Source organism: Balaenoptera musculus, chromosome X (assembly GCF_009873245.2).
Source record: "Balaenoptera musculus isolate JJ_BM4_2016_0621 chromosome X, mBalMus1.pri.v3, whole genome shotgun sequence".
Lineage (NCBI taxonomy): Eukaryota > Metazoa > Chordata > Mammalia > Artiodactyla > Balaenopteridae > Balaenoptera > Balaenoptera musculus.
Window position 1 is genome coordinate 89,293,743 of NC_045806.1, and position 22,071 is coordinate 89,315,813.

Consider the following 22,071-nt stretch of genomic DNA (forward strand, 5'->3'; position numbering starts at 1 on the left):
TTACATTACTTTAATACAGCCTATGTTGTATAAAACTAGAGCTGGGAAATTAACATATCAATTTTAAGAGCTAATCCCAATATCAAAGCATAAAACAAAAGGAAAAAAGTGACTGTCTTCTCTAGAATGTTAAATTATCTGTTCTCTTCTCCAGCACCAAAACCAAATGTCTAGTTCTCAGCAGATAAGTAGGACTAATAAAAAACAAAGTGAGTAAATTTTGCCCTGTGTGATCCAGAAAGGCCATTAATGATCATAGCCTGAGGTTTGGGTTTTGGCAGCTCATCCTCACAAAAATGTTGGCTCTATATAGTGAGTGAACATCTTCATTTCAATTGAAAATACATTTTAAAATATTATCAGCCTGGAAGCTTTCCAATCTAGAAGAAAATGAAAGGCTACTAGAGACTACATTAACCTTTCTTGTGCACACAGGTTCCAGATGGATTTAAAGTAGGAAAAATATCACCCCCCGTTTACTTGACAAATGAATGGGTAGGCTATAATGCACTCTCTGAAATCTTCCGGAATGATTGGTTAACTCCTGCACCTGTCATTCAGCCACCTGAAGAGGATGGTGATTATGTTGAACTCTATGATGCTGGTGCTGATACTGATGGTGATGATGATGATTCTAATGATGCTTATGAAGATACTTATGACCATGACAATGGCTGTGATGAGTTGGATAACCAGGTTGATCAGGCTAATGATGCTGGTGAAGACCAAGACGATGACGACAATGATGAGGTTGTTGATGACAAAGGCAATAATCGTGATGATGCTCCTAGTTGGCCAAGGTTGGTTTTTCTGGATTACTTGCATTATCCATATTTTATAATTTCAAAACTGTTTGCATCTTTGGTTTACTTTCAAAATTTATTACCAAGAGGGCAAATGAATTGCACTTGCATGTTGGTAAATGGTTGATTTTCAACAATACATTTTAAATTATTTTAATGCAAAGCACTTAATTTTGCATTTCTTGTAATACTATATTTTATTAGCATTCAACTATTTATTAGGTTCTTTATAACTGTAATTGTCTGGGTGTTTCTGTTAAAATTAATGCTACTGAATCATTCTACCCTGTAAGACACAATGAGTGTGAGAAATGGGCTGACAAATTAAGTAGTGTGCCTCTTAATAATTGTAAGTTGAAGCCCTGATGTTTGTGAACAAAATCTCTAAATTTGCTGAGAAAAATGAAGTGCAAATATGATACTCACTTGATAGTTTTAAGCTCCAACTTACTAACATAGCATAATCCTTGGGATTCTGAAAACTGCTGTAACTAAATTCAGTGCTCGTTCAATTTTATCTTCTTATAGAGTAGCTGCTCAAAGTGGTAATATTTAGTGAAGTAGTGTTTTTGGCATACCACCAGTATGCTATATATATATAGTTACTTGTTCCTGCTCTATAAGCAGCCAGTGTGTTCTTATTTACATGTGCTTATGGTTTGTATTTAAACTGCTCTCAAAGGTGATTCATTAATATAGTATATTTTTAGAAAAGTAATTAACAGTGGGAGAATTGTTTGCTTTATAATATTGAAATCCATATTTTGTTTTGTTAATTTTCAAATGTTACTGGGGATATACATGACAGAACAGACTACAATTCATGCAACATTTTTTCTTTTTTGCCAACTAAAAAACTACCAGGAATTCTGTTCTCAAATCCATTTGCTTTTAGAATTATCATAGGTACATGTTTATGTTGTCCCTTATGCAAAAGATCATTGAGACATTTTGCTAAGCTTGGTGTTCTTAACAAATAATTAAGTGACTATCTTAACCTAATGAGATCTATATTACTGAACTTCCTGGTGATAATAGTAGAACAATCAATGGAAATCTGTTGCAAAGCAGACAATACACATGTTAGAAAATAAAGGCACGTGTTTAAATTAACATAAATTACATATATTATAAGAATTATTTAAATATGTTGTGGTTGAACCAAAAATATGGGCTTGATCATTCATGTGGCTGTGAAGTTGCTAATGCATGAAGTAGTCTACGGTTTAAGAAAATAAAACATATTATTGCTACTAACCTAACACATGTTCCTAATAAAGGATGCAAGTTCTCTTCCATCTGCCATCCAAATGCAGCCAGGGAATTGACAGTGGCTATGGTGTTAATTCAATATTTAAGATTGACAGGACATAGGGACATTTTTCATATCTATATCATACCAGTAGTGTTCACATAGAACAAAAACATGCCTGGAGATAGTACATATGTGTAAGGCATCCTAATTTTGTTTCATTTGTTGACTTTCAAATATGTTTTTGTTGGGTGGTTTTCTATCATTAATCGGATCTTGTTATCAGGCCAAGCTGTGGCAGAGGTGGAAGCTACAAGCAAGATGGTAAAGATGGAAGTGATGGAGGGGAAGGAACTTTCGGCAGCAATGGAAGACAGAGAGCTAGTAGAAGCCACGGAGGAAGTACAGCCATTGGGGGCAGTGCAGCCATTGGAGACCATGAAGGACACAGAGCCAATACAGACAGTGGAAGAAGACGCAAAGAGGGTAATGGAAATGAGGGAGTCAGTGGAACCAATGAAGAGAGTGAAGCCCTTGAACTCAATGGAGAAGAAAATTGCTCAGAGATAGATGATCCAGTATTGGAGAGACCAGTATCCCAGGAATTTGAACATATACCAGAGGTAATGCACCATTTGAAAAGGAGAATGAATTCTTCTCCTTGTGAATGCGTTTCTTCATGTGGTATGTCATATTTCCAGCCATTACAAATATATTTTAAACTTCTATCCCAAAGCCTTAAAGATTTTTAATTATAGCTCTAGATAGATCTTTATTTCTTCTAATTTGGATGGTTCCTATTTTCTTCCAGGGACAAAAATATCTTATTTGTTTACCTTTATTACTCAGATCACATGCTTGGGATAGTGTCTCTTAACACATACATTTTTCTGGGAGGTTTTACTGTGATAAAATACACATAACATAAAATTTTATGTTTTAACCATTTTTTAAGTGTACAATTCAGTGGAATTAAGTACATTCACAATGTTTTACAACCATTACTACTATTCATTTCTGGAAAATTTTTATCATCTCAAACAAACAATTAACTCCCCATTATCCCTCCCCCGAGTCCCTAATAACCTCTATTCTACTTTCTGTGTAGGTACCTTATATAGGCAGAATCATACAATATTTGTCCTTTTGTGTCTGTCTATTTCACTTAGCATAATATTTTCAAGGTTCATCCATTTTGTAGCATGTATCAGAATTTCCTTCCTTTTTAAGGCTGAATAATATTCTGTAGTACGAATATATCACATTTTGTTTATCCATTCATATGTTGATAGACACTTGGGTCATTTTCACCTTTGGCTGTTGTGAACATTGGTGTACAAGTGTCAGTTGTTGGAGTCCCTCTTTTTAATTCTTTGAGCTATATACCTAGGAGTGGAATTGCTATCTTCTATTTTAACTTTTTGAGGAAGTGTTAACACATACAATTTAAAACAGAAGTAGTGTACTGTGTTTAGACAATTATTTTGTCATTCACAAAATATTTACAGACTTTATAGATATGTTTTAAAATACTCAAGTAGCTTCACATATGCTAGATAAATAGGAATTATCACAGAGATTTCCTGGAACACGTGGTTTTTGAACTAATTCTTGACAAATGAGGAGTATTGGATATCTGAAAACAGAGATGAGATTCCAGACAAAGGAAAAATCATGCCAATTTACTTTCCCAGCCTATTGTCCTATCATAACTAGCTTAGAAGATGCCACACTTTTTCATGAATTAGTGACCTTGTTCAAGCACTTCCCTTTGTCTATAAGCCTTCCCCTTACCTCTTCTCTGCTTGTGAACTAGTCATCCTTCATGGTTCAACTCATATATCATCTTTGACTTCCCAAGGCAGAATTACACACCTCTTCATCTGCACTTGCAAGCATTTTGCCCATCGTTTTATTTTAGTACTTATGACTTTGTAATTTATTTATTTGTTTACTTGCTCTTCTGTCACGATAGATTGTAAACTCTTAAAAGGCAGGAACTATTTTTAATCCATCCTTGATTACTTTTTGTTACCTACTCACACAATCCCAGGGTCCAACTTAGGGCTTCGTCTATGGCAGTCATACAGTAATTACGGAAGAAATCAATGAAGGAAGGAAACAAAGAAGACAAGGAAGGAGGAAACTCCCTAGATGGTTTCCAATGGGAAAGCAACATCAGTGAGAAAGTATCTATGTCTGCCTCTCTATCTATCTATCTACCTATCTACCTATCTATCTATCTATCTATCTATCTATCTATCTATCTATCTATCTATCTATCTATCTATCTATCTTTCAATCCATCCATCTATCCATCCATCCATCCTACCTACCTACTACCTACCTACCTAACTGCCTACCTACTTATCTTAATTAAAGACATTAAAACAGGATGTCCCAGCACAGTTTTCATAGCACCCCTGGGTATCTCCAGTTATCTTAAGAAATGTTTTTGACATTTACAGAGTGAATGGATCTTCTTTTTATTTTAATTTTAAAAGGACATGTTGCCATACAACACTTTTGTGGCAGGAAAGGTCATAAAAACAAGTCTTTGACAGGGCAGCACAACTGTCTCAATCACTGTTTAGAAACAAAGAAATGCTTATCAGCAAACAGGCTTACCAAAAACTGTTGGTATGTTTTTCCACAGGATATGGCATCCCACATAAATTCTGTCACATTTTGTGACTTTTATCCTTGAATTTCTTCTCTGTAAGTTAATGGAATCTGGCTAAATTTTCACTGAAGCATGTTCACACTCTTGAATTTGTGTTAGTTGATTTTCCATCATTAGCTTTGTCATTTGACAAAATGGAAATGAATCTACCATAGCATAGCTGAATGTAAGCTTTGGAATCAAACAGACTTTGGCTTCAAACTCTGATCCTCTTAATTATCTCTATGACCTTGAATAAATTATATAACTTCGCTAAGCTTTAGTTTCCTTGTAAGTAAAATGGAGATAATCTTACTTACTTTTTGGGTTGTTGCAAGGATTCACAACAATATGTAAATAAGATGCCTAGCAGGATATCTAATGCATAGTAAAAACTCCACAAATTTTAGGTCCGTAAATTATACAGCTAAGGAGTTCATGCTCCTTGAATTCCTACTTTGGCATCAGTTGTCTCAATATAGGTTAGTTATTTCTTTTCTGATAACATTGTTGAGTTCTACTGGTAAATGTGGATTTTATAAGGATAAAGAATTATAAGATGTTACAAATTTTGTATTCTCTTTTTCAAATAACCCCTAGGCATATCATATTTCTCTCACTGTTAATTTCCTAATAAAGTCAAAATAAAGTTTTAATCATCTTTTAGGAGTCAGGTGGTAGAAGTGAAGCCTCAAATGCCGTTGCCTCAGGCGCTGCACCTGCAGCACCTGGTGATGAGAATGACACTATGGACATATCAGAAGTATCAACAGAATCAGGTTTTTCTGCCAGCCACTCATCTCCTTCCAACGGTTCTGAAGGGGCCGCAAATGCTGACTTTGCCAGTGCCATCTGTAAGTGTACTTAATATAATCTCCAAATGCTGCAGTCTATTCACATATTAAATACAGTGTTTGGCCACTGGTTCATTATCAGAAAAGAATCAAATCATTCTGATACTCAGTTGACATAAATTCAGATGGATGTGTATATATTTTTAAATCTACTCTTCACTTAGTCTTTATGGCACCTAAATTTGAACTACAATTGAGAAATTGGGTCCCTCATCTGGATTGTACTTGCAATCTAATCACAGTAACTTGAAGTATATTCATATTCAGAAATGTATTCTGACCATCTTGATTTGTGTTACCTGATGGTTTAGTATTTATAGAAATTATAGCTCCAATAAAAAAATAAAATACAATAAAGGAAAAGGAATTTTTCTAAGCTATGTCTCATTTGTGGAAACACTCAAGCACATATGGTGTAAGTTCTCTCAATATCTTCTCTTCACAGTATATGCTGGATTAGTGGAAGTACCTGAGAAATCATCTAAGCAACCCTCTGAAGTCAATGTTAACCCACTCTATGTCTCTCCTGAATGTAAAAAACCACTAATCCACATGTATGAAAAGGAATTCACTTCTGAGATCTGCTGTGGTTCTTTGTGGGGTGAGTTTGGTTTCTTAAAACTGAGTTGTTATATTTTAAAGAATATATTTTTATCCATATAGCAAACTTGTGAAAAATCATAGATGTAAACATGTGTTTGCTATTGAAAAACCATTTCCAAGTGTATACATATATACACATACATATACACACACACACAGTTGTTAACTTGCTTATTTATTTATTTGCTGATTTATTTTTACTCAATGCAGTTTGCTGTTTGAATTACTCCCTATCCTTTTTATTCTGTTTTTCTTTACGGCCCGAATTAACTTGGCTAAAATATAAAATCGGACTAGGTTATGATTATTTGAAAATTCAAGCTTAGTATTTTTAATTTGGGCAGAATGCAACATATAATACCTAATGAGATATTACAAGAAATTTCTTCAGGTTCTTGTTTTTAAAATATCTTGTGGATTTGTAGAGAAAGTTCCTTGTGTAATATCTTAACTTTGATAGACTTTTTCAACCCTTTGTTCCAGAAGAATTATAACCACATTGGTAATGCTGAGACAGTATTTTACCTCAAGCGGGTCTGAATCATAAATTAAACAGAATAAATGAATGCAAGGAAGGGAAAAATCCAAAATAAATGCCAACCTCCTACCTTCAGTTTCATAGACTTTGCTTAATGTATGATTGAACAGGAGACAGAATTTTAAATTAAAAATAGAGCAGTGTAGCAAACATTATAGTTATGTGGATTAAACAACTTGGGAAAAAATAAGCCATCCTCAAAGTTCTACTAATATAATGTATCAGATAACAAGAAAGCAAAGTTTACTTCATTATCATTTCAGTCAGGAAACTACCCAGAGATGAACTTAATGTCTAGTAACTCATTTTTATCATTTGTCATTTTATATTTTGAAAAATAAAAGATTATAATATGTGTCAATGTGGTAGACCGAGATCCCCAAAATGGCTGCTGCCAGTGTCTCAGTCCTCAGGGGGGTCCCAGCTGCCTCATGCCTCTCCAAGGGGATTCTCTAAGAACAACAAGTGGTTCTGACCCAGGCATCTTTCACACTACTGCATCTGCCCTGCGTCATGCCACTTGGAGCATGTGAGATTTTGTGCATGCTCTGTAAGAATGAAATTTCCTTTTCCTATAGCCCTCCAGCTCTCCTGAACATAAGCCCCACTTGATTTTCAAAGGCAGATGTTCTAGGAACTCATCTTCCCAGTGCCAGACCCCCAGGCTGGGGAACCCAATGTGGGTTTCAGACCCCTTGCTCCTTGAGGAGAACCCCTGTGGTTATGATATCCCTTTTGTTTATGAGTCATCGACCCTGGGGTGTGGGTCTTTACTAAACCACATCTCTGCCACTCCTTTCCATATTGTTGTGGCTCCTTCTTTATGTCTTTAGTTGTGGAAAATCTTTTCTGGTAGTCTTCAGGTCATTCTGATAGACAGTTGCTCTGTAAATAGTTGTAATTTTTGTATGCCCATAGAAAGAGGTGTGTTCAGGGTCTTTCTACTCCACCATCTTGATCCTGACCCCCATTTGAAGTATATTCTAACTTTACTTCAATCTATTTTAGTCTTTTCATTCAGTCTATAAACAGTGCTTCTATTAGAATGAATAGAGCCAGCACACAAATAACAGAGCGTAGGAGTGTAAATACATGAAAGTAGAAACTAATTTTATAGGCATTTAGCAATATAAGTTTTTTTAATATATGTGTGAACACAGAATCACTCAATTTAAAAACAATTTACATGCAATTATTCTAAAAGCATTAAAACCATGTTACAGTTAGCAATGAGAAATCAACTGAATTGAAGACTTGATATATACTAGGCATCTTTTATATTTAATGGTAACTTTCAAAAAGGTTGATTGATTTTTATAAAGTTTGGGACACTACTAAAAGGTGCTGAGATATACATAAAGTTCTATTTGTGTGATGGCAAACAAGACACCAGCCAGTAGAATATTGCCAGAGGGTATTATCTTCAATATTTTAATGAAAATAAATTTGTTCTGTTGGCAGAGAGTTCATTTTTACACAGAATGAAGTTAACATTAGCCTAAGATGATAAACGTCACCTTTACATAGATCAGCACACTGGAGTAGCAAAAATACTAGTATAAATTCAATTATAAAAATGTAATCTGAGCTAATATAGCACTTTTCTTTTTATATACGAACAGGAGTGAATTTGCTGTTGGGAACTCGATCAAATCTGTATCTGATGGACAGAAGCGGAAAGGCAGACATTACTAAACTTATAAAGCGAAGACCATTCCGTCAAATTCAAGTTGTAGAGCCACTCAATTTGCTGATTACCATCTCCGGTTTGTTTAAGAACTAAAATTAACTGAGTAATTATGCAGATAAATTAGGTTGCAAACTGGGCTAAAGACTTTCTCAAGTGAAAGTATTCATAGGAAAGCACTTTAAATATAAACTTTAATTGGGACACCAGGCTTTCCTACTTGTATTTTCTTACCTATTTACAATTTAAACTTCTGACTCTCCTTTGGTGTCTGGATATTTGATTGTAATGTACCTGTCCTAGGTCAGTGACAAGAAAAACCATGCCATTTGCATCCTTTCACGTCTTTTCTGAGGAGCCACCTACATCTTCACAACTCACAGCTTCACCCACCCATGCACACACGACCACACTAACCTCCACTATATACCTTTCTTGTGTTAGAAGCAACAAAGAACAAAAAGGACAATAATTGGATAAAAATGAGACTCTGTTGTCTCTGCCACAGCCGTATAATAAGGGCCTACAGATAGGACTAGTAACAAGAATGGATCCCCTAAGATCTCTCCATTCTTCCCACATAGTAGTTGAACTTCTTAGTTTTGGTCAGTCAGATCCTGAACCTTGACATATGAGAGAACAAGTATATGGATGTTAATAATTATTGTGATTACTAAACAGTACTTGGTATCAGGAAAGCACTAACATTAATGCTGACTTTAGGCAAAAAAATGACTGTTGAAAGATTAGGAAAAATTTTTTAAATGGTTTGACTGTAGAATAAAATTATGCTAATCACAGTAATTTTATGTGTTTATATACTTCCTGTCTGTACCTAATAACGATATTGCACATTAATTAATGATTATGTATAGTCCTAAATATGATTAACTTTGCTTTAAGTTTTGGTTAGAGGAATCCTCTACAGATATACTAAAGTGTCATGATTTTTTGGTCATTCATTTATAGTTGCTTGAGGCACACAGAAGCAACATTTAGTTTTTGAAAACATCTGGGTGGCTTACAGACTGCACATCTGGATAACAGATTTCTTTACTTTTTATCCAGCTTTCTCTAACCCAAATGTTCTCTTTTTAATTCTTAAGTTTCTCTTAAATGTGGATTATTTTTGCATCAAATAGTACTGAGAACATCAGTATAGAAAGATATCTAATAGTTTGGAGTTCAATTTTATTTTACCATTTGAGAATAGAATGGCAATAGATATAGATGCTTGAATTCTAACACTGCTCAAAAATGTGTAAAAATATATTTAAGATTAATTACATAAATGAGAATCTTATTGTTGGGCCCAGAAATCTTACAGTCATAAACCCTAAAAATGAATGTAAAGTCACTATATATGAAAAGAAATGTGTAATTTTAATGGCTTGTTTTTCTGAAGGAATTGTAGGAATTTGATGGGACTTACAGTTAGAAAATTAACATTAAAGATAGATTGGGCTGAGAAAAAATAATGAAACTGTTCAGTTACTTCATAAGTATACTGGAATGAAAGAGTACAAGTACCCATCTCACTGGCCCAGAATGCCTAACAAGCAATACATAAGACACCCTTCTCATATATACACACTACCAGAGATAGCTTCTGGGTCTCTGAATCCCAGAAAGGTCATGACTTAGAAAAGAAGCTAAGGTACAAATGAATGGATGGTGATTCTGTTGCCTGCACAGTGGCAGTCTTAACCTGTCCCAAAGAAGTATTTTACATTTACTTCTACATAGGTAGCTGGTAGACACTTCAGCTATCTCTTGGAAGTGAGAGACTAAGAGAGACTTTGCTATCATATTTCCAAACTCTAAAGGGAAGACTCTGATGCAGCATAGATTTTTAAAAGTGCTTTTTTACTTTAATGAAAACATTTGGTTAAAAAGACAAAAATAGTTTTACCTTTTTTGTTCTTCTAATATATAAAAAAAATAGACTGAATTGGAACATTGTATCTTTTCTTATCTATCAGGCCATAAGAACAGACTTCGGGTGTATCATTTGACCTGGCTGAGAAACAAGATTTTGAATGATGATCCAGAAAGTAAAAGAAGACAAGAGGAAATGCTCAAGACAGAGGAAGCCTGCAAAGCTATTGATAAGTTGACAGGCTGTGAACACTTCAGTGTCTGTAAGTCTCATTTCATGTTTACTATAGCTATATAAATTTTGCTTCCCTTCGTTTGGTGAAGAACATTATTGTGAAAGGCAAAGTAGAGAAAGAAAAGAATTTGCAACTTCAAATACAAAAATGAGTGAATTTCACTGAGAAACCTTTCAGGTCTTTTATGTCACAATCATGGCTGTTATTGAGAAAATATAGATTGACTGCAATAACCATTGGAGTTAAGTTTGGTTCACTTTCTCACCTTTCTTCCCTTCCCAGTCACTCTAATTAGTTCATATGAACTGATATTTCTTCCTGCTTCTATCTAACTTCAATTATATAAATGGTGTTGATGTATCTTCAATAACCTACAAGGAGATTTATATGACATTATCTTTCCTTGGAACAGCAATAAAATAGGATCACATAATAATTCCTTTTTTTCAAAATCAGAAAAATCCCTCTTAATACTGACCAGGAAACTTTACCATGAGTCAAAAAGAAAATTCATCAATTGTCTGCTGGCTCTCATTCCCACTGTCGATACTCATGAGTATAATTGCTAAATATTTCTTGTCTGATTACTGTGTTTTCATATCCCCTGTCTCTTCACAACCATCCACTGTGAAATGGAGTAATAAATCCAAGGTCTTAGAGTCCTGCTCTAATCTGTCAACAACTTGGAAGTAATGTTATCCAATTCTTTCTGTTTCTGAAGCAAATCCCCTCTACTCTCAGCCTTTGTTTTCTTCTTTCCTCTTTACTAATTGCCTGTGAGGCAGAACTAGTGGCATAGGTAAGAGATAGCTGGAATCACATAATATGAGTTGAGGCAGGATATTTCTATACTGACTGACTGTTTCTGTTCTGCATGCAAAGAGCCTTTCCGAGGATAGGTTTCCATATGTGTGTACATATGTACACAAACACCAATAAAGGTAGGAATGAGCACCTAGACAACTTAGGCATCAAATAAATATACTACTTTCTTCTAGTTTTATGTATCACTAATTTCCTCCAAATCATATTACATAAATGTGGTAGCCAGAGGTGAAAGATATTCCCAGATGTTAACCCAAAAGTTTATATAGCAGAACTGCCTCTTACTAACTTATCGAGTTTTTAGTTCAATAAGAGAGAGTTTACAAAGATAGTCATCTTGCAAATCTGTGCTTTTGGTAAACAGATGGACTAGTTTAGTCTAGTTTTCCTGGCTGACCGCATTCCAACCCATCCCAGCTCTCATAATAACCAATAACATTTGTCCTACTGACAGGTGGAACAGTAGCACCTTTACATAGGAGGACAACAACATAACCATACTTGCACGGTATTTTCATAGCCTTCCAAGGTCAACAAAATAATGGACCGACATCAGTTACCGTCGTATATTAAAATTATTGGAACTATTTGCTTAACAAAGAATTCCTTTGCTTCTTGGGGATTTATTAATCATGCTTCTTTGACCTACTTCTGAACAGTTTAAAGAAAAAGAAAGCAAAGCTAGACTCAGGGAGACAGAGACACAGAATGAGAAAGAGAGAAGGAGAGAGGAGGGGAGGGGAGAGGAGAGAGAGAATTCGTATATATTAGTCTCAGATGAAGTCTGGCTAGCGAATACAGAAGCAGTGTCTCTGCCAAAGAAGCGGGGCTTTAGTGCAAATATAAATCTAGAAGTAGGACAACATATTTCATGAGAGCCAGAAGGTCTAGCCAAGAGCAAGCATATATTTTTTATATATTTTTCTCTTTTTTAGTAAAAAAAAAGCTCTATTGAAATAATTTACATATCATAAAATATACCCCATTAAAGTGTACAATTAAAGGGTTTAGGGTATGTTTATAGAGTTGTGTAACCATCACCATGATCTAATTTTCATCATTCCAAAAAGAAACCTCATGGCCATTAGCAGTCACTCCACATTTTATTCCTCTTACCTTATTCCCCTCATAGTCCTAAGTAGCTACTGATCTACTTTCTTTGCTGTGGATTTGTCTTTTCTCCACGATTTATTTAAATGGAATTATACATTATGTGGTCTTTTGTGACAAGCTTCTGTCACTTAGCATAATGTTTTCAAGGTTCATCCATGCTGTAACCTGTTCAACATGTATCAGTATTCCTTTTTATTGCTGAATAGTATTGCATTGTATAGATATATCACCTTTTGTTTATTCAGTTTTTTATACATCCATTGTTTTATACGTTTGCACTTTTTCCACTTTTTGGCTATTAGGAATAATTCTGCTATGAACATTTTCATACATGTCTTTGTACATTGGAGTGAATATTTTCTTTTCTCTTAGAGAGTACTGCCAGAATATTTTTAAAAGTGACTGACAGAACTGTTTTACATTGCCATAAGTATGAAAGCTCCATTTTTCTCTTCATTCTTACCAACACCTGTAAATGTCAGTCTTTTGATCCTAGCCATCCAAGTGGGTGTAACATGGCATCACATTATAGTTTTGATTTGCACTTCCCTGATGAATAATGTTGTTGAGCATTTTTTCAAGTGTTTATTGACCATTTGTATATCTTCCTTGGCTTATTTATCTTTTTGTTGTAGAGTTGTAAGTATTCTTTATATATTCTGGACATTAGACCTTTATCAGATATATGATTTGCAGATATTTATTCCCGTTCCATACTTTGTCTGTTCACTTTCTTGATAGTGTCCTTTGATATATAGAAGTATTAATTTTAATGAAACCCAAATTATCTGTTTCTTTCTTTTGTCGCTTATGCTTTTGGTGTCAAATATAAGAATCTATTGCCATGAAGGTTTATTCCTATATTTACTTCTAAGAATTTCATAGTTTTAGCTCTTACATTTAGGTCTTTGATCCATTTCAAGTTAATTTTTGTATATGGATTGAGGTAAGAGGTCCAATTCATTTTTTTGTACTTGGATATTCAGTTGTCGCAGTACCATTTGATGAAGAGATTATTCTTTCCCTATTGAATAGTCCTGGCACCACTGACCATAAATGTATGGCTTTATTTGTAGACTTTCAATTCTACTCCATTGATGTATATGCCTGTCCTTAGGTCAGTACTACACTCTTTTGATTACTGTAGCTTGTAGTAAGTTTAGAAATTGGAAGCTGTGAGTCCTCCAACTTTGTTTTTCATTTTCAAGATTGTTTTGGCTATTTGGAGCCTCTTCCAATTCCAAGTGAATTTTAATCAGCATTTCCATTTATGCATAGGGGGCCATTGGGACTTTAATAGAGATTGCAATGAATCTGTAGATCACTTTGGATAGTATTGACCTCTTAACAATGTTAAGTCTACCCGTCCATGAACAGAGGAAGTATTTCCATTTATTTAGGTCTTCTTTAGTTTCTTTCAGCAATGTTCTGTAGTTTTCAGTGTACAATTTAGAGTGTTCTTAAAGGCTAATGCATACACTCCATAAAACTATACAGTATTTTTGTCATCTTCTTTTGGGCATCAAATTGTAACCAAATAACTTTTCTAAAATAAATGATCTATGGTCTTACATTGTTATTATGACATTTTCAACAACAAACACAAATACTTGAGTGTTCTTGTTAACTCTGTGGCATCGTTACTTCTTTGTATTTTATCATTGTAGTGCAACATGAAGAAACAACATATATTGCAATTGCTTTGAAATCATCAATTCACCTGTATGCATGGGCACCAAAGTCCTTTGATGAAAGCACTGCCATTAAAGTGAGTGGTCTCCTTTTCCTTTGGTTTTTCTTTTGAGAAATTGTAAACAGGACAGTATTTGGAATAGAGTAGCAGAAATATATACCATTCTTCTACAATTAATGTAATTTAAATATACCATGTCAATAATTATCATTTAACCCTTTTTAGATAATTCACAGGCACCACACCAAGGGAGAGTGTGAGGGAAATCCCTGACCCCTCCCCTTAAAGGACCTCCCCACCAGCTCCTCAATCCCAATTCCTGTAGTCAACATGAAGACCTTCTCTTCTAAAGCCACAAACACAAGCTTTGGGTGCCACCCCAATGACTTGAAGCTGAGAAAGTCCCTGTTCTCTCTTAGTGGGGGGTGGAGAGCAGAGGGAAGGTAAGGAAAGGTGTGACAATGGTAAAGGGGGAAACCTCTACCATTGTAGAGGAATGGTAGAGGAATGAACCTGGAAGAGGAATGAAGGAAGAGAAAGCCTTTGCTCTAATTACCAGGGCTACAGTAGATGGGGGTGGGGAGGAAAGGATGGCTCTATATTCCTTCCAAGCTGGATCTCTAAACACATTTTTCTCTAGAACTATTATAAGGAATGGTGGTTAGGCTTATTTGGATTATGAGTACTATTTCCACCCTTATTATGGTTTAATTGAACTTCTATGGATCAGCCTCTTAAGGTAACCATTTAGTGTCCCAAACAATTAAGTTGCTGATGATTTTTAATCACATCTCATAAACTGGGGACTATTTTTATCTTCATTATCTTTTTATAATGCTCCAGAATTCAACATAAATAAGATTATTTTGTATTTATTCTATAGTAATAAGGACTGATTAATGAACTGGCAATATTACATAGAGTCCAGTAGCCCCTAATCTGGGATATACATAAGAATCATCTGGAGCATTTGTTAAAAGTTTAGATCTCAGACCCAACTCCAGGCCAAATTAGTAGGTCTGAAGTGGAGCCTGGGAATCTATATTTTTAGCAAACATCCCAGGAGATTTTGAACTGGTTGGTCCCTGGACAAGTTTTTACAAAGCACTGATAGGGACACATCATGATAGACCCCAACAACATGTTCATGAAATACTATTGTATCTTAGGTCAGGATCTGATTACATGGTATATTTTATAGACCAAAACATCACATGTATACAATAAAGATGGGTTAATACTTATGACTGCTCCTCAATGTCTATTTGCACAATAAATATGTTCGTTTATAAATAGCACAGACTACTATATAGATAGTCTGGGTCTGTCCTGACACAAATCACATCCCTGATCTGATCTCCCTAAATTGGGCCTTGGGTCAGCTGTCAGTATTTGGATATGGGTTTGTTCTTGGGTGTCTGCTGATTGGTCAGAGCTGCCTGGTATGGAGCTGGAGAGCAAAGAAGGTAAGTACCAACAGTCTGTGTAGCCTGATACACAGTTCCTGGTCCAAGTCCTCACTCTAGTTCTTGAATCCCACCTCATGACTACAGTGTGGTGAAACCTGTGATGCCCAGTCCTCTACTGTGACCTGAACTTGGCAATGAATCCTGTTTGGCTTTTTGTTTCCTTGGACTAGGAACCATAAGAGCCTAGAGTACACCAGTCTATGGTAGGTTAACATGTCTGGCCTTTCTCATTCCCTACCAAGTGTGCATTGATCAATCAGCAGACTCCGAAGGAGACTACATGTCCTATGAAGCCTATATACGAATACTGGCAAAAATACAGGCAGCTGATCCAGCAAACCGGTTTAAGAGACCAGATGAGCTCCTTCATTTGCTGAAGCTCAAGGCAAGGAATTTAAAGACAGCAAACAGAGTACAGGGCCATACAAGGCTCTTATGATTTTTGGAGATTTGGCCTTCGAAGGAAAACTCAATATTTAGAACCTGAATATAATCATTCTTATTGTAATAACAGACCTAAGAAAAGTTATAATACATAGGTCTCTAAATATATTATGTAATTTTAAAAATCATTCTGGGTTTTATAAACCTGTTAAACAAAAGGGCAGGGGAATTTTCGCCTTAGACAGAGTGTCATTTTTGGCCTTTTGGCCATATTTGGTTTTATATCTACAGGTGTTTCCAACACTTGGTCATAAGCCAGTGACAGTTGACCTGGCTATTGGTTCTGAAAAAAGACTAAAGATTTTCTTCAGCTCAGCAGATGGATATCACATCATTGATGCAGAATCTGAGGTTATGTCTGATGTGACCCTGCCAAATAACGTAAGATCCCTAGAAATTACTGTATAACACAATTTGAGTATTTCCAACTGTCAAAACTCTTAAAGGTTTAAAAATATGAGTATCAATATCTATATTAGAACTGAGACGTAAAAGGTAAGTATAAAGTGCCAGAAAGTAGTAACGGATAAACAAAAATCACTGATGGTTTCTTCGTCCAGACAGCTAAGTCTGTTCCGCAGATAGATTTTGTCTGCAACAGTGATTTTTGTTTGTTTTTAAGTGAATATCGTTTACACTTAAAATCTGGATTTCTATTGAAAAACCAACGATCTGACAATATCAGGCCAACATTACTATCTGGCCATAATCAACTGGAACCAATTTGTGCCTGCCCACTTTTAGATGGAACATACGCTATACATTCTCTATCCATCCACCATTATGTATTTATAATAACTGGCCCTCGTAGCCATATGAGTTTGCAACCCTTGCTTTAGTCTTCTGTACCTCATAATGCATTAACAGATTTTTTTTAATTACACCAGTATTACAACATTATTATGTGTATGTCCTTTCTTTATCCAGATTGTAGTACTTTAACTGTGATATATAGCAAGTTATCATAAAGTATTCTCTTACAATATAAGTTATACTTAGAATTTCTGATCAAAGGATTCAGCATTTTAAAAGCTAATGCACATCAACTCTTAACTCTTAAGTAATTATAAATATGAAAATATGGCACAGCATCTAAAATATGGATAGTTGTAAAAATACTATACACATCATTTGTCTAAAGAGCTTAAACATAATACCCCTCACACACATGTACCATACATAATATAATTCTCCTATATCTCAAATTTGAAGGTAGAAATTATATTTGTCCTATTGAAAATTATATTAAAAAGGAAGGGCTGAACCAACAAATCTCTGCTTCACCCTTTTTGAATTCCCCATTTTGTCAATCACTAAAGTTTTAGCAGTTTAACATTATACAAAATTCCAGGAGAAAACTTTTATGTACTGCTAAGCCACTGTACTAATGTGATATTTTGCACAGCTTTCAGAATTATCTATATATCTCTGACAGATTACATGGAGCAATTGTCAGATCATTAGTGGAGACTTTTTTTAAAGCTTTGGTCATATTTAACAATCTAATTAGCTGATCATTCTGTTGTCACCTATAACTATATAGAAATCACTGTTTATAAGGCACAAAATACTGAACCAAGCCCAGCCAAAGCCATTTAAATGAGTTCAGGTTAATTTTAGTGTAAATATTATAGTACTTTTCACTTGGAGTGTCTTCCATCACTTCCTGCATCTTATTTTTTATGTCATGTCAGATAGCCTTTATTTTGAAGGTAGTGCCTTATTGAACACCACAGTATTGGTCCAAGTTTATACTTATTTGAAAAGTCATTTAGGAAGATTGAATTCTGTGTTCCACTTGACTACTAAGCAAGAAGAATTATTTTCTTTTGAAATGATCAGTTAATTATTATGGAAACAAGAATGAGAGAAGATGAGGTTTTTAAAAAATCATTTTCTGACCTAATTAGGATACCTTAAGTGTATTAAAAAATAGAATTTTTAGCTAAATGCCCTAGTGTCCTGACCCATTAAAAGATAAAGGACTCTAATATAAGGGAAGAGAGAATGTCTTCTGAAACAGAATGTACTAAAAATAATACTTTTCCAAAAGTGCTAGATTACAAAAGCTGTAAAGCTACAGAATATCTGGTTACTTCAGGAATCATCTGAGAAGCAAGAGAATTACCTTTGAGGCTTTCTGGATTTACAACAGCCCAGATCTATTCTAAACAAATTTTTTGAGACAATCTTTTTTCTTGAATTTCTTTTTCTCTCTTCCTTCATCTCTTTTCTGATTCAACTGCTCATGAGAGTGCCCAGGGAACGCATTAAAATTGCTTTTCGCCTCTGGATCCCCATTTTAGTTTTAAGAATTGTTGTTGCTGAGACTGAGACATGGCCTCAAGCACTTGGCCTGAGTACGCTGGGTTTGGCAAGTATAGTTTCTGACATTTTTTCCTTTAACTTGCTAAATTCAAAAAATGATAGAGGAATTAATTGTTCGGTTTTTAGGGAAATATGATTAATGTGACAATATCTGTAGTTTAGGCAAGTTTTGTCACATTGTTTTATGCATCATGAAATTTAGAAATTCTTAGATATGTCTTGGTATTTCATCTTCTGTCACCTAATACATCTCTGAAGATATTTTAAGATTATATAAATTAGATAAGAAATTCTATATTTTTGTGAAGGGAGGATACATTTCAAGCAGTGAAGGATATTATAAAGCTGTCCCTTGTAAATATTTAAACTCAAGCTATTTTAAAGTTAACTTTCTATTTCTGATTTGAATGAATTGGTTGATAAGCAGTGATTTTGTATTTGTTACTTGGTTCACACATTCCTTACTAAAGTATTCATTAGTGTGCTGAAATGAATCTGAAATCAAACAAGTAATGTTTCTTCTATCATTATACATAATAGTTTGTGAAATTTCAACGAATTTCTCTGTGTTGGAAGTATATCTCTGTTTTTTACAAAGTTTTCTCCTAAATATAAAGGAGAATATTAAACAGTGACAGATTTATGACATAGGGAAGGCTCTTTTCAAGTGTTGGATAGCATGCTGTTTAGTACTGAAATAGAAATTTCTCTCCTCCCTGCATTTTGAACCCCTTTTTGGTCTTTATTGCTCAACTAAGCTGCTTCAATGAAAGTAGTAGTGATAAAATGTTGGACATGTAAATCCTTATGAAACATAATTCCAGCCCCTGGAAATCATTATACCACAGAATATCATCATTTTACCTGATTCCTTGGGAATTGGCATGATGCTCACCTTCAATGCTGAAGCCCTTTCCATGGAAGCAAATGAACAACTCTTCAAGAAGATCCTTGAAGTGTGGAAAGACATACCATCTTCAGTAGGTATGTATAAAATTTTTCTCCTTTCAGATGATCCCAGAAAAGCTTCTATTTCCTGAAGTATCACTTTTTCTCAAGGCATATAGTGTTAATTTGGGATATGGCATACTTATTCCCTTGTAAGGTAATGTGTATGTTTGTCTTATGCTTAATGAATTCACAAGGCTACCACAAAGAGACTGATTTTGGCTGTCTTAGTTGTTCATTTTCAATAATCATGTAATTAAAATAGGAAAGTAATTCTTTTCCACAATAATCTGTAATTTTATTTTAAATCCCTTTGCTTGCAGCTTTTACACAGATGTTGAAACTGTTTCATTCCATCACATTGATTTTTGGGGTTTACCTTTATCTTAGGAGACTGCCCAATAGTCATAAGAGAAGAGCAAAATACTTCCATTTTATACAGTCAATAGTGTTCTGTTCAGCAAGTAATATTTCTGTGAAGAATCAAATACAAACTGAATATGTGACATATTGGTTGTCACTAAGATTTCATCAAACTTCATTTACAAAAGAGATAAATATGACTGACTGGAATGCCTATTAGGTACTACTCAGATGGCAACATAAAAAAAACTGCCTTTTCATCTTTATTAGACCAGGACATTTTTTTTTCTTCCTGACCATTGCAGGACTGCTGATCTGGGCAATCTGAATAACTTGAAACTCGTGTTTCTCTGAGTCTTGGTGACTACAGAGGTGATTCTAGATAGGGAACAGAATAATGCATATGAACAGTAAAAATATTAGAGAGAGAGTAAAATGATTTGCTTGAAGGTAAATGTTCCTGGAAGGAAGATAAGGTTAATGAAGCAAATAAAGGAGAAGGAGAGGGAGAGGGAGAAGGACAAGGAGAGGGTGAGGGAGGGAGGGGGAGTGGAGAGAGGGAGAGAGAGAAGGAAGGAAGGGGAGGAAGGGAGGGAGGGAAGGAGGACAAGAGAGACAGAGAGAAAATAGTTTATCAATAAAGAAGCCAGAAGCTTCTGAAATCCCTATAAAATGGCTAAATGTGATCCACATGTGGCTTTAAAGACCAGTTTGAAAGAACTTCTTTTTAATGGACATTTTTTCCATTATGGGATGATGGCACTTTGCATTGCATCTGCAGAATCCTTTCTTTTTGCATACATAGTGTTAAGGATTATCCTGAAAACCTCCTCCAATTTCTTCAAAAGGTAAGAACTCACAGAGGGTTTAAAACCATTTTGTGACAAGGCGTAAACGCTTACAATATAATTGACAGATCTGGGGCAAAAAATCCCTGAAATAATGAATCTTGTTCTAACCTTTACAGTGGTTGTGATCAATATATTAATCAGAAATTGGAATAAGGAAATTCAGTTCAAATGGGAAACAGAACCCCTATATTTATGCCATATTTATGCCACATGTAGACAATGATAGAACTCAAAGAGGTCTTAAAAAGTCATCTGGTACAGTTCTTGTCCTTAGGCAGGACAACTTCTGACCTAAAACAAAGAGCTATTTTAAGTCACTAAAATTGAAAAGCATCCCTCTATGTGTAAAATAAATTATAGCACTATAAAAACATGATATTTTGGTCTGTGTATTAAGGGTATTTTGAGAGTATATAAAGATTGCATTATAACACTAATATTAAGGAAATCAATTACTCTCTTTTTCTGTCTAAAAACAACTGCTTTGTTATTTAAAACTAACCTAGATCCAGATTTTCCCAATCTACATTCCTTTAGATATAATGAATGTTTTTACTAATAAGATCTTTGCTTTGGATTTTCAAACAAATATATAGAGACTTAGCAATCACAGCAAGTATCATTAAGCATTCCAAACTAAATCATTGGATTTCATCCCATACACAAGCTAGCTCAGTAGCTAGGTTAAGTGGCTGATTAATGTGTTTTAGAATTAAGGTAGAAATTATGTAATGCCATGTGAACTGTGTACTTGGGCTCAGCAAGTACATTGTGCATTAAGTTTAGAAAATTTTGCTGTATGCAGTTGTTGGAAAAAATACTGCTCCCCATGTCAGAAAATACCTTACAGTGTCAGCTGACTATATGGCTATTTACATAATTAGGTTTTCTGCTTTAAAGCAATTGTCATAGTCTTTATTGTCACTGAGTAATATAAAAACAGCGTCCAATAGTTTAAATCTTAATAAAAATTTCCTGAGCAAGAGATAAGGCTTAGCAGTATCAAATTAGCTTTAGTTCTATGTATAACATGGTAGTTAATTGAATTACATTAGAGTTGCTAAAGTCATTATTTGAGCGAGTCATTTTTTAGCAGTTTTAATTTTGATAAGTTAGTCAGGTTTCCATGTATGTCACTTAAGCACAAGTACAAACCCTTACAGGATGTTGTACCTCAACTAGATTATAAAATAAAGAATCACTGTAGCTAGATTTGACTTTCTACAAACAGGGTAAGATTAACCCTTAGCTTTTTCTGTGGTATTGGAGAATATGAATACAAAACTTAACTGAGATCTAGTTATTCACAATGTTGAATACTTGGTCACAATGGTGATAGTACATAGCTGGTTTGAACACCACTGTTGAGCAGCATAGTGGCCAAACAACAGTCTTATAAGCAGGAAAAAAAGAATGTATTTACCTGAACTGTAATAATGTCCCTCTTAATAATCAAATGTTGACTGTGTTTATAATTTTCTATCACTGACAGAAAGATATTATGTTTTTCTGATTTTTAAATTT

General features: G+C 34.6%; 1 protein-coding gene across 2 annotated transcripts in view; it reads left to right on the forward strand.

Annotated features, from left to right (window-relative positions):
- The window catches only part of NRK (Nik related kinase), a 143,064-nt gene that overhangs the window by 116,037 nt on the left and 4,956 nt on the right, over nucleotides 1-22,071 (forward strand). The window contains exons 18-26 of one of the 2 annotated variants that reach the window (XM_036839057.1): nucleotides 436-800; nucleotides 2,342-2,678; nucleotides 5,385-5,571; nucleotides 6,017-6,172; nucleotides 8,335-8,478; nucleotides 10,382-10,540; nucleotides 14,119-14,219; nucleotides 16,289-16,438; nucleotides 19,234-19,369. In XM_036839057.1, the coding sequence (XP_036694952.1) occupies nucleotides 436-800; nucleotides 2,342-2,678; nucleotides 5,385-5,571; nucleotides 6,017-6,172; nucleotides 8,335-8,478; nucleotides 10,382-10,540; nucleotides 14,119-14,219; nucleotides 16,289-16,438; nucleotides 19,234-19,369 (1,735 nt within the window). The remainder of the gene's footprint in view (nucleotides 1-435; nucleotides 801-2,341; nucleotides 2,679-5,384; nucleotides 5,572-6,016; nucleotides 6,173-8,334; nucleotides 8,479-10,381; nucleotides 10,541-14,118; nucleotides 14,220-16,288; nucleotides 16,439-19,233; nucleotides 19,370-22,071) is intronic. The other variant, XM_036839056.1, reaches the window with a different exon arrangement.